The sequence below is a fragment of the Rhinatrema bivittatum genome, chromosome 6 (genome assembly GCF_901001135.1).
Source record: "Rhinatrema bivittatum chromosome 6, aRhiBiv1.1, whole genome shotgun sequence".
NCBI lineage: Eukaryota > Metazoa > Chordata > Amphibia > Gymnophiona > Rhinatrematidae > Rhinatrema > Rhinatrema bivittatum.
Genome location: NC_042620.1, coordinates 143,742,969 through 143,755,684, shown reverse-complemented (window position 1 = coordinate 143,755,684; position 12,716 = coordinate 143,742,969). Strand labels below are relative to the sequence as shown.

The 12,716-nt window shown below is 41.0% G+C and overlaps 1 protein-coding gene across 2 annotated transcripts in view; it reads left to right on the top strand.

The window, feature by feature from the left end:
* The window catches only part of NEMP2 (nuclear envelope integral membrane protein 2), an 81,297-nt gene extending 74,971 nt beyond the window's left edge, over window positions 1-6,326 (top strand). Inside the window, exon 9 of one of the 2 annotated variants that reach the window (XM_029606032.1) lies at window positions 5,860-6,326. In XM_029606032.1, coding sequence (XP_029461892.1) covers window positions 5,860-6,103 — 244 coding nt within the window. In that variant the 3' untranslated portion in view covers window positions 6,104-6,326. The remainder of the gene's footprint in view (window positions 1-5,859) is intronic. The other variant, XM_029606033.1, reaches the window with a different exon arrangement.
* The last annotated feature ends 6,390 nt before the right edge of the window (window positions 6,327-12,716 follow it).

Sequence of the window (12,716 nt, the reverse complement as noted above, 5' to 3'; positions counted from 1 at the left end):
GTTGCCGCATCTCAAAAAAGATATTATTGCGATGGAGAAGGTACAGAGAAGGGCAACCAAAATGATAAAGGGGATGGAACAGCTCCCCTATGAGGAATGACTAAAGAGGTTAGGACTGTTTAGCTTGGAGAAGAGATGGCTGAGAAGGGATATGATAAAGGTGATTAAAATCATGAGAAGTCTAGAACGGGTAAATGTGAATCGGTTATTTACTCTTTCGACTAATAGAAGTACTAAGGGGCACTCCATGAAGTTAGCATGTAGCGCATTTAAAACTAATCGTAGAAAGTTCTTTTTCACTCAACATACAGTTAAACTCTGGAATTTGTTACCAGCAGATGTGTTTAGTGCAGTTAGTGTAGCTGGGTTTAAAAAAGGATTGTATAAGTTCTTGGAGGAGAAGTCCATTACCTGCTATTAATTAAGTTGACTTAGAAAATAGCCACTGCTATTACTAGCATTATAGCATGGGATAGACTTAGTTTTTGGGTACTTGCCAGGTTCTTATGGGCTGGATTGGCCTCTGTTGGAAACAGGATGCTGGGCTGGATGGATCCTTGGTCTGACCCAGTATGGCTTGTTCTTATGTTCTCCACAGTGCCATCCTCTGGGATCTCTGTGGACTCTTCCTCCAGGTTCCCCACAGTATCTCCCTCTGGGCTCTCTGCAGTTTCCTCATCTATATACTCTGCAGTGCCTCCCCCTAGGCTGTCTGCAGTTTCCACCTCTGTTCACTCTGGCCACTTACCCACAACGGTCACTGACTCCTCCACAGCCTCACTTGGGGTCTCTGCAGCACCACCATCTGGCTCTTCATGGCATCTTTCGCTTGCCTTTCTGTGCTCTTTCTCTCTCTGGGCTTCTCACAGGAGTTGTCTCTGGACTCCCAGTAGTATTTGGGCAGCCTACAGGGTCATTCTTGAGACTTCCTGTAGCACTGACTTCCAATTTTCTCAGTGGGAAAGGGTAAAGAGTGGAGTGCCTCAGGGATCTGTACTTGGACCGGTGCTTTTCAATATATATATATATATACATGATCTGGAAAGGAATACGACAAGTGAGGTTATCAAATTTGCGGATGATACAAAATTGTTCAGAGTAGTTAAATCACAAGCGGACTGTGATACATTACAGGAGGACCTTGCAAGACTGGAAGATTGAACATCCAAATGGCAGATGAAATTTAATGTGGACAAGTGCAAGGTGTTGTATATAGGGTAAAATAACCCTTGCTGTAGTTACACGATGTTAGGTTCCATATTAGGAGCTACCACCCAGGAAAAAGATCTAGGCATCATAGTGGATAATACTTTAATTTCGTCATCTAGTGTGCTGCAGCAGTCAAAAAAGCAAACAGGAATTATTAGGAAGGGAATGGTTAATAAAATGGAAAATGTCATAATGCCTCTATATCGTTCCATGGTGAGACTGCACCTTGAATACTGTGTACAATTCTGGTCGCTGCATCTCAAAAAAAGATATAGTTGCGATGGAGAAGGTACAGAGAAGGGCAACCAAAATGATAAAGGGGATGGAACAGCTCCCCGATGAGGAAAGGCTGAAGAGGTTAGGGCTGTTCAGTTTGGAGAAGAGACGGCTGAGGGAGGATATGATAGAGGTCTTTAAGATCATAAGAGGTCTTGAACAAGTAGATGTAACTCGGTTATTTACACTTTCGAATAATAGAAGGACTAGGGGTCATTCCATGAAGTTAGCAAGTAGTACATTTAAGACTAATCGGAGAAATTTCTTTTTCACTCAGCACACAGTAAAGCTCTGGAATTTGTTGCCAGAGGATGTGGTTAGTGCAGTTAGTGTAGCTGGGTTCAAAAAAGGTTTGCGTAAGTTCATGGCGGAGAAGTTCATTAATGGCTATTAATCAATTTTACTTAGGGAATAGCCACTGCTATTAATTGCATCAGTAGCATGGGATCTTCTTAGTGTTTGGGTAATTGCCAGGTTCTTGTGGCCTGGTTTGGCCTCTGTTGGAAACAGGATGCTGGGCTTGATGGGCCCTTGGTCTGACCCAGCATGGCAATTTCTTATGTTCTTATGTTCTCCATGAGCTGTTGGTACCCCTTGTATAGGAATTCACTCTCTTGCTTGGCCTGGACTCTTGGGAATGGGTTCCTCACCTCAGCGCTATTGCTCCAGTCTCTGTCTACCCTTTGGTCTCCAAGTTTAGCAAAGGTCTCTGGCATTCCAAGCCCTTGATTAATAAACCTCCAGAGGTTCATATTCAAAAGCCATTTAGACGTGTAGCTCAAAAGGTATCTGGCTAAATGGCAAAATAGGCATTTTCAGTCGCTTATCCAGCTAAATTATAGCTGGATAAGAAAGAGGGCATTCTGGGGAGGAAGGGGGGATTGGAAAAATGGTTAGGAGTAGATAAAAGATATGGCTATTATATTGTTGCTGTTTGGTGATTGTTTAATGGAAACTGAGGCTTAGCTGTATTGTTGATTTGGTATATATATTTTTCCATATTTCTATATGTATTGTATCAGATATTTCCTATGTGAAAATCAATAAAGCTATTTGAGAAAAAAAAGTTATTCGGCCTGTGGTCGGATAACGTGCTACGTAACCGGATGTCTTTTAAAGATATCCGCTAAGTTGCGCTGTCATAAACAAACAAAATAAATAAAAAGGGCTAGTGGGCCAATCTCCTCCCTCCCCCCCAAAATGTAATACAAAGGCCCTGTTGGTCCATGCTATTCTCACATCCCCAAACCTTTTCAAAGCCTTGAGAGGTGCCTTGCATTGTACGCCGGGCCCCCTGTTCTGGCTTTTACTTAAAAAGATGATCAGCCTGCCTCCCTCCCTGCCCTCCACCCACCTGCAAGGATGATTCATGGGGACGCCCCCCCCTCCCCATCCCCGATACCTTATTTACCACTTCCAAGAGCGAGGAACCCTCTACCCCGTTCCCAGTGCTTCCAGCATGGGTGGCTGATGTACGTGTAGCCTGATAACTTTAGGCTAGTATAATCAGCGGGATGTTTATCCTGCTGAATGTACGGGACAAGTTATCCAGCTAACTTTGAGCCGGATAACTTGTCCACTAAACAGCCTATTGAATGTTGGTCTCCCAGTTCCTTGGAGAATTAGCACAACTCAGGAAGTCTTCCTTGGAACCTCTGCAATTGGCAAATTTGAAGCTTCTTGTTTAAGAAAGTCAAGATGCTCGTAGCGATTACTTCCGCTCAAAGAGTCAGTGAATTGCAAGTGTTCGTCTCATATTCACCAGACCTTCAAATCTTACACAACAGAGTGCTTCTGCGTACTTGCCCTAAGTCTCTGACAAAAGTGCTGACTCCTTTTCACATTAATCAAGCTATTGTGCTGCCAACCTTCTTTCCGGGACCACATGCACATAAAGGAGAAAAGGCTTTTCATTTCTTAAGAACATGCCATAGTGGGTCAGACCAAGGGTCCATCAAGCCCAGCATCCTGTTTCCAACAGTGGCCAATCCAGGCCACAAGAATCTGGCAAGTACCCAAAAACTACGTCTCTTCCATGTTACCATTGCTAATGGCAGTGGCTATTTTCTAAGTGAACTTAATAGCAGGTAATGGACTTCTCCTCCAAGAACTTATCCAATCCTTTTTTAAACACAGCTATACTAACTTCACTAACCACATCCTCTGGCAACAAATTCCAGAGTTTAATTGTGCGTTGAGTAAAAAAGAACTTTCTCCGATTAGTTTTAAATGTGCCCCATGCTAACTTCATGGAGTGCCCCCTAGTCTTTCTATTATCCGAAAGAGTAAATAACCGATTCACATCTACCCGTTCTAGACCTTGGATTGTAAGCGAGCTCTAGCATATTAATTTGAGAAGGACTCAGTCTCAGCTTCAAGCTTCTCAACTGTTTGTTTCCTTTGATCCCAACAGACAGAGTGGCGGTAGCCTAGAGAACTCTAACTGGCTAGCAGACTGTATTGCATATAGTTATGTGCTGGCTATCTTTTAGAATATAGATTCTGTCAAGAATGAAGTGAGAGCCATAGCGGCATCAGTGACTCATCTCAGGGCCGCTTCCATGCAAAACTGTGACTTGGTTGTCTGTGCACACCTTTGCATCCTTTGTCCGGACAGCATATCATGCAATACCGTGCGCTGTGGCCAGTGCACGGCTCAACACGCGATTGGACATGCGCCCATAACCCCGATGCAAAATGGGAATTAGCGCGTCCAAAACGCACGTCCAGTCAAGCGCGTAGCTAATAGTGCTCATCACATACAAAGTACATGTAGATGAGGCTAATAGCTAATCCCCATAATGCAAAAAATTTCCCGTGCGGCCAATGTGTCCTTGCAATGCGGCAAATTTTATGCCAGCCTGGGGCTAGCTTAAAGGTCTGCCACACTCAAGGGCTCATTGTAAAAAAAAAAAAAAAAAACTAAACTAAATTTCTGCTTTCACAGAAAGCAGAATCATGAAAAAAATATTTCTGGGTGCCCAATATACACCCACTCTATACCCAATCCAGGCTGTGTATGTTGTGCAGTAGCGAGAGAAAACGGACGCATGTACTGAGCATCCATTTCCTAACCCACACTGACGGCCACTTTTCCTGGGTGCCCGATGCCGAGGAGGCACTAGAGAACCCAGTTTCCCCTAGCGCCTCCTTTTTACTGCGGCAGCTAATTTTAATATTAAATCAGGGGCCCAGGAGAGAAGGATAGGCGCACATTAGAAAAGTGGGCGCTCAATCATGAGCATCCGTTTTACGCGCGCTGATATTGCATCAGCCTGATCAGAAGCAACAGTAACTTTGGAGGAGCAGTTTTGTGTAGTCTCTTCACGCAGTAGTCTGCTCTCCACTGGTGGAGTCTGTGTTGCCTTTTCAGTAGTTGCTTCGCCGTGCATCCCTCAGGTTGGACCTCCCTCTGAGTAATGACTATGCTAATTCAGCCTTGCTTGTTGACGGAGAAAGCTAGTTTGGAAAACCCAGTTTACAGGTAAGTGTAGACAGCAGGATGAATTAGCCATGCTTTACTCATCTGCCCACCTGGAGAATCAACTAGCTCACTAAAGCTTAAGCTCTGCAAAAGACCACTGGGAACCACTGCGCATGCTTAATAAAGCTTTTGTTTACTAAGTTATGAGAGATGGGCTATTCAATGCCATTGGATAATGTCACCTATAAGTCATAACTAATTCATCCAGCTATCTACAGAGAAACCTGTTTACAGGTAAGCAAACTTGCTTTCCTCTAGGGCAGGGGTGGGCAAGTCCGGTCCTCGAGGGCTGCAAACCAGTTGGGTTTTCAGGATACCCCTAATGAATATGCATGAAATAGATTTGCATACAACTGAGGCAGTGTGTATGCAGGTCTCTCTCATGCATATTCATTAAGGATATCCTAAAAACCCGACTGGTTTGCAGCCCTCGAGGACCAGAACTGCCCACCCCTGCTCTAGGGTATATTTGTTTAGGTCTTTAAGTCTATTCCTATATGCTTAGCAGTCAAGATCACGGACCATTTTAGTAGCCATTTTGTGGACTGACTCCATCCAGTTAGAAGGTGCATTCTCCAAAAAGCAAGTGAAAATCTCTGTAAGAACTTCTTCTGCAAGCAATTTTCAAAGTGAAAGTTTGCATGTATTTTTTAAAAATTGGTTTAAAGACTGGGCATAAAAAGTGAATTTTGCAACTATGTGGGGTAGTATGATAATTGCTCCCTTTATGTTTTATAACCTTAAGTGAATCACTTACTCTTCCCATGCTCAGACATAGCAAGTTCTTTAAGGACAGGACCATTGCAATTAAGTTGGGAAGTGCTGTGTACATTGATAATGCTGTGAACATAACTAATATTAAACTCCCATGCTCTGTATTTTTTGAGCAGATTTGCAAAATTTGTTCTGGGATCTTATCATCTGTCTCAAGAAGAAATTAATAATTATGATGCGCAGTATGGCCCTGGAGGGATTTTATTAGAGATGGAGCTATTCTGTAGCAGGAGGGAGCCTGAGCAGGATCAACGTGTTGATTCCATCCAAGAGGAGCCTGAAGAACGTGACCGGAAGCACCCATGGAATAACATGTATGTAGGAAATGATGCAGAATTATTCTGTCTAACTACTTCCTAAAACCTCTCTGTGAACTGAAACATGCAAACCTGAAAGGAAAGATGTCTGGGATAAGCTGATGTGTCCTACCAGCTCATGCGACCTGTTTTACACCTGGAGATGTCAGTTACGATTCTACAGTGAACATCCACCTAGGTGACATTGAAATGTTCACCTGAAGGCAGCATCTCTAATGTACTTTTTGTGTTTAACAGATATTGCAATATAGATGTTTTAAAGCTGATGAATTACATTTTTATCTTTTCTAAATCTTGAAAATCAGACAAATGTAGGCGTGCCAAATCATTGCCCTAATTACCAGGATTTCAGTCCCACAGTCCCTGTTTGGCAAGGTCTCTTCTCAGGTTATCAGCATCGCCGTTGGGAGATGTGACTATTAAGTTTAGTGCAGAGGTTTACTGGACTTCAGCACAGATGTTGTGATATGAAGGACCAGGCATTTCAACTTCTTAATGTTTTTCTGCTCTTATTATTTTGAGCAGAAATGTAGGGCATATAACCACATACATATTTGTTGAGACTGTTTTAGACCCCAGCCAAACTCATTAGGGATCTGCACCTTTTTTCTCATTTCTGTTGCGACATGCAATAATTCACGGAGAATGATAGTTACATGAACCTGTCTTAGACTCATTAGGCAACACCTACAATTAATTCTGGACTCGGGAACGTCTATATCACCTGTACCAAATCAATTCAACCCACATTATTTTACATATGCATTGCAAAGAAAAAATACCCAGCATGTGGAAGAGTAAAGTAGTCCAGGTCTTATGTTAAACTTGACCAGAAAGGATTGGGCAGTGTCTGGCAATCTCCACTGTCGAAGCTGGCAACAGATGAAAGGAGAACAAATACTACCCCCCCCCCCAGCTCAGCTAGAAACAATGCCAGTGCTCGTAAAGATGGGAAGCATTTATTGGTATATACACAGAAAAATGTGGAACCCAAAGCAATATTGAAATATTAACCTAAGAAGGTGTCAGCAAGCCTGACGTTGTGTGACTTCAAAAAAGACACCAACTGGTCTTCTAATTATTCACCTTCATCATACTTTAATGCTTCAAAAAATATTTTTTGTATATTTTCTTAAAAATAGTGACGTTTCCATGCTGTGATGTTTGAGACGTACGGTCCTCTTTAAATGGATAAAGACTCTGTGTTCACGATATTATACTTGAATTTAAAGAGTCTATCTGTTAACATCGTTTTTAGGATGGAGGACTATTTTTAAGAAAATATAAAAATATACAAAAAATATTTTTTGAAGCATTTAAGTATGATGAAGGTGAATGATTAGAAGACTGGTTGGTGTCTTTTTTTTGAAGTCACACAACGTCAGGCTTGCTGACACCTTCTTAGGCTAATATTTCAATATTGCTTTGGGTTCCACATTTTTGTGTGTATATTTGTCTTTGTGGTCTGCCTATTGACTCTCTTTTTTCGAGTTAAGCATTTATTGGTCCCAGAAAGCTTGCAACGTTCCATATGCCATCCTAACAATAAGACCTTAGAGGTTAGTCTGCAACACATGTAGGCAGCCATGTTCTGGTGTGGCATTCAGGAATTTTGTAGCAGCACAGACAGGGGTTTAAAGAAAAGTCCAGTGGGGAAAAATCCTGTTCTCCTTTAGGTTACTTTGCCTTCTTTTTAATTCAGAGGTGGCCTTGAGAGCCACAAACAGGCCTGCTTTTCAGGATATCCACAGTGAATATGCATGAGATGGATTTGCATACAATGGAGGCAGTGCAGGCAAATCTATCTCGTGCATATTCATTGAGGTTATCCTGAAAAGCAGGCCTGTTTGTGGTTCTTAGACCGGAGTTGGCAATCTCAGTTTCTTTTTTTTGTTGGGTTTTTTTTTTGCCTCCATTGTCATGGCCCTATGTTAGACATGAAAGCCCACTCAGTCCCAAAAGTAGACATTGATTGGATATATCACAGTCTGAGTGTCACTGGTGGATGCTTAAAAGCTGATTTTTACCTAACAGTAGGTTCACATGGCAGTGGACATGGTGGGAGAGACATCCTGTTGAGCAAAATATGCTGCTTAACTTGATACGATATCTATGAAGGCTATTGCAGCAATTCTCGGCCTTTTGGCTAAGATCAAGTGTAGTAACATGCTTGTGTCCAGCCATGTCAGCTGGTTCCAGACAGTGTCCTGTTTATTGAACAATAGTTCCTTGTCCCATACATTTCTGTAGTGTCCACCCTGTTTGGTTCAACTGGCACAAATAGCCTAAGCCCTATAACAATCATGCTTCTGGGAATTAACTGAAAAGTCTGCATATAACAAATATATTTATTTTAAATCTCTTATATTCCGCTACTTCCAAGTATCAGTCCAGAGTGAATTGCAAGAAGACATTAAAAAAAAACAACCTTTTTCTTTACAAAACACCATACAACAAAATAAAAGTTAAATATTAAAATGACACATCTGTGTAAAACCTGAGCAAATCATGTTATCTTACATATGCTTCAGTAAAAAGCAGAGCTTTAGTGCCTTTCTAAAAAAACTTTATCTCCAGCAACTCTTGCATTTTTCTGATAATTCATTATAAGCAATCACTGCAGCAAACAAGAAAGCTCTGGTCCTGGTTTGTACCAATTTGTAACTGCTAGCATTAGAGCACTTTCTGATTGCAATGATCTAGCTAGGGTGTTGCCCTTCAGTTGTGTTTCTCAATATATAGATTGTATCTGGTACAATAATGTATTTAGGTACTCTCCCTTTTTAGGTAATTGGCCTTATAACAACATTGTGTTAGTCTTCTCACCCTGTCCAATCCTAACCTCAACTGAGTCTGGCTACATGGATGTACCTTTTAAGAAATGTTAAAATAATGGGCCTGATTTATTAAGTTTAATCCCATGTTATACTGGTGGTGAAAAAAAATCAATGTGAACTAGTTACAGCAGCAATTGAGCAGTTTTGCCTATTGTTTCCTGTCCTTTTTCTATCAAAAATGTCAAAAGCAATATTTAGTGGTTTGTGGAGAAATGGCTCCATCTTGTGGTCCTTTTGTATATTGAAACTCTGTCCTATGCAGTCCATTTTCTTGTAGAACTAATAGCATTTGTACTTGAGGCAACACCAGCAATACTGCTGAAATTCTGCATGGAACAGGAGAAAGTAATGGTATCTTCTAAGTAAAGCAAAGAGACACTGGATGGGGAGGGCACACACATGGCCATGCTGTTCCATATTCTGCGCAGAAGTGGGGTTTACGCTGCAGGCTGCCATTTCCTCTCTTATGTTTGCAGGCACTAGCTGGTTGTCCTATGCCCAGCAGGTCTCAGAGCTGTGCATATGGCATCCCTCACTCAGGAGCTATTCTGTGCAGTGGGACGGGAACAGTGCTACAGATGCAGCTTGGAAACTCTTATGCTCATCTTCATAAACATTTACTACATGTGTTAGATTTTCTTCTTACTGTGAAAGCTGAAGAACATTTCTATTTGCATCATAAATAATTATTTTCATGAATGTGTGCCAGTGATAGAATTTAGATTTTAGATATGAAACTTCATCATTTTTCTTTTGTTGTATTTTAATTTTAAACATTTTACTGTGAGAGCCATATGTAGCTATAAGGGCAGAGAAGACCAGATTGGTATTTTGTTTTTTTTTTGTTCCATACAATTGCTGTTGCTAATTTGCATATCCAAGCTTTTTAAAAAAAAAAAGTTTTTACAAACCAACTGTATTTTGTCTTCTGCTCGGCTCTGTGCTCCCTTTTTGTTGTGTATTCAGTATGCTGCTGTTTTGCTATTTGTCTTTAGTACACCATGCATTTGGCAGGTATACATTCAGCTCTATCTGCCATCTTTCTGAGGAACGTCTTGAGAAACCAAAGGCTCTGCAATAAATCTGAAAATGACATCAGGAAAGACCTAGCCCTAGCTCTAGCTCTTATAATGAACTTTTATAATGGATACTGCTATAAAGCCCATGCATTCAGGCAGTGGAATAGCTCCCATGAAAATGAAACAATTTGATTTTATGGACTCAGTAAATTTGGAAGTCAGATTTCAAGTTGATGATGAATTTGTTTTCTTCTTGCTAGATGAAAGATGGTTATGATGGTCTCCTGTTCACCAAACTTAAGCCAAGGTGTGTTTTCTGGTCTGATGATCTATTGCTAAATTCAGATCCTGGAGCTTCCATTTGGGTTCTCACCTATAAAAATCCATTCATCTGACTAAAAGGAATTTGTGGAACAAACAAGTAAAAACTACTCTTACTCTAGTGGAATGAGGTCACGAAAGTCAGCAGAAGACTTCCAATACATCTGTCATTCAGAAGCTGGAATGAGAGTCTGGTGTCTCCACTGTTAATAAGAAAGGAATATGGTGGAAACCCAGCAATCATTTGTAAAGTTAAAGGAGCTCATTTTATTCATTGAGCTTTTCCATTTATTCTTCAGGACAACCAGAACAAGGAGTCCAGAGCACCACCTGCACACCAACTAAAAGAAAATTAAGCATTAATCCTACACTGCTAATTCTATAATTGAATATAGCTAAATGTAACCAAAGGTTACTATTCTTAGTCCCTTTCCCTCTCAAATCTTTTAGAATTGATGGTAATATACTTTGAAAACATATTTTGAACACTTCACTTTAAACATGGCCATGAATGTTGGCTTCTAATTTTAGCATCTTGTAGCCAAGCTAGGTCAACAGTCAGCAACACAATGAGCAGATAATTTATCAGACTAAACTCTACAGGATAAATTTGCACAGATATTCTGTGGAGTGCTGCCAATTAGGAATTCTGCTGACTATAGCCAGATCAGTTTATCTGGCTAATTGTAGGGCTGCTCTCCAGCACAACCAAAGTTAGGCGGATAAGTTATCCACCTAACTCCTGTGGGAAGGAATATCCCTGAGAACCCTCCTTAAATAGCACTGGACCAAGTATCTAGCCTAGTCCACCTTAAAAACTAGAAACACAGGTAGCTCAGTGGGTGGGTCCAGAGAGAGCAAGGGAGTAAGAGTTTGAGTCTAGCTGGGAACAGACAGGCTATGGGACTCCAGGAGAAAGCAGCGCCGGCAAGAATGTGAATATTGAAGGTATATGCTGACTGTGAATGTGGCTGAAGGTAAGTCATTTATGTTAGACAATTTGCTTGTAGAAAATAAAGATTTATGGCCAGGAGTGATTGATGTGGCTGTGTTATAGTAAACATGATGTCATTGGAAAAGAGAGATATTTACAAGTTTGGGGGTGGATAGGGATACCCAACACTCCCTCATCATGTCTTATAGAAATGGCCAAAGGTTCTAGAAACAAGGCAAATAATATTGGGGACAACGGACATCCCTGGCGTCTGCCCCTCCCCACCGTAAAGGAATTCGAATAACCTCCATTAATCTTGAGAAGCTGAAGGATTGGTATTTAAAGCAGATATCCAGGTACAAAGCTTGGGGCCAAATCCCATTTTCCTCAAGACTCCAAACAGAAAAGGCCAATGGACCATGTCAAACACTTTTTCGGCATCTACTGATAAAAAGATGGTGGTATCTACTTGCTGTCCTATGGCCAGCGTTAAAACACCTTCTGCAGGTAGGTGACTATATACGGGGCAAAACATTTATAAAATTTTGCCGTAAGGCCATCCGGGCCAAGTGACTTTCCTATTTTTAATGTTTTAATCAAGTTTAGTATTTCCACTGAGGAGATCATCTCCTCTAGTCCCTGTTGCTCCACTGTTGATAGGGTAGGTAGACTTATGGAATCTAGGTAGGTATTAATGGCTTCTGATTGTATAGGGGGCTCGGGGGCATAAAGTTTACTATAAAAAGCTAAAAACCTCTTCTGGATATCTGTTTAAGTCAGCATCTGGCCCTTTTCATCCTTAATTTTTACTTTCTTTACTTTCTACCTAGATGTTAATTGGTTTCCCCTCAGTTACATTGTAAACCGGTACGATAAGACCTGGTCTTGAGCATCGGTATAGTAAAAGAAATTAAATAAAAATAAATAAAATAAAATAATTTTAGCTATAGTCACTTTCTTCAATTTACGAGCCAGATTGCATTCTGCTTTGTTGCCATCCTCGAAGTAATCTTGTTTTGTTATATTTAAGAGGTGTACCATTTTAGCAGACTCTAATTGCAATAATTCTTCCCTAGCTTTAGTTAATTTAGTTAATATCGCTGGGGATTCTGTTTTGATGTTCAAATGCTAGTGCTGTGATCACCTGTCTCAGGTCTTGAGTGGCTTGAAAGTTCTGTTTTTTGACATATGCGGCTCTTGAGATTAGTAAGCCCCTTACTATGCCTTGAGAGAATCCCATACCACTGGTGGGGAGACACTACCAGTATCGTTAATCTCTAGGAATTCCTTAATCCGTGTGGTAAGCGATTGGTTGAATTGGTCATCTGTTTGTAAAGAGTCATTGCGTCTCCAGAATCGTATCCCTCTGTCATAACGAGTAAAGGTAATGTCAAGCGTCACAGCTGCATGGTCAGACCACACTATAGGGATTATATCTGGCTGCGAAAGATAGTTAAATACGGCTTTATCCGCTAAGAAGAAATCGATTCTGGAGTGGGATTGGTGAGCTATTGAGTAAAAAGTATAGGATCTGGATGAGGGGAA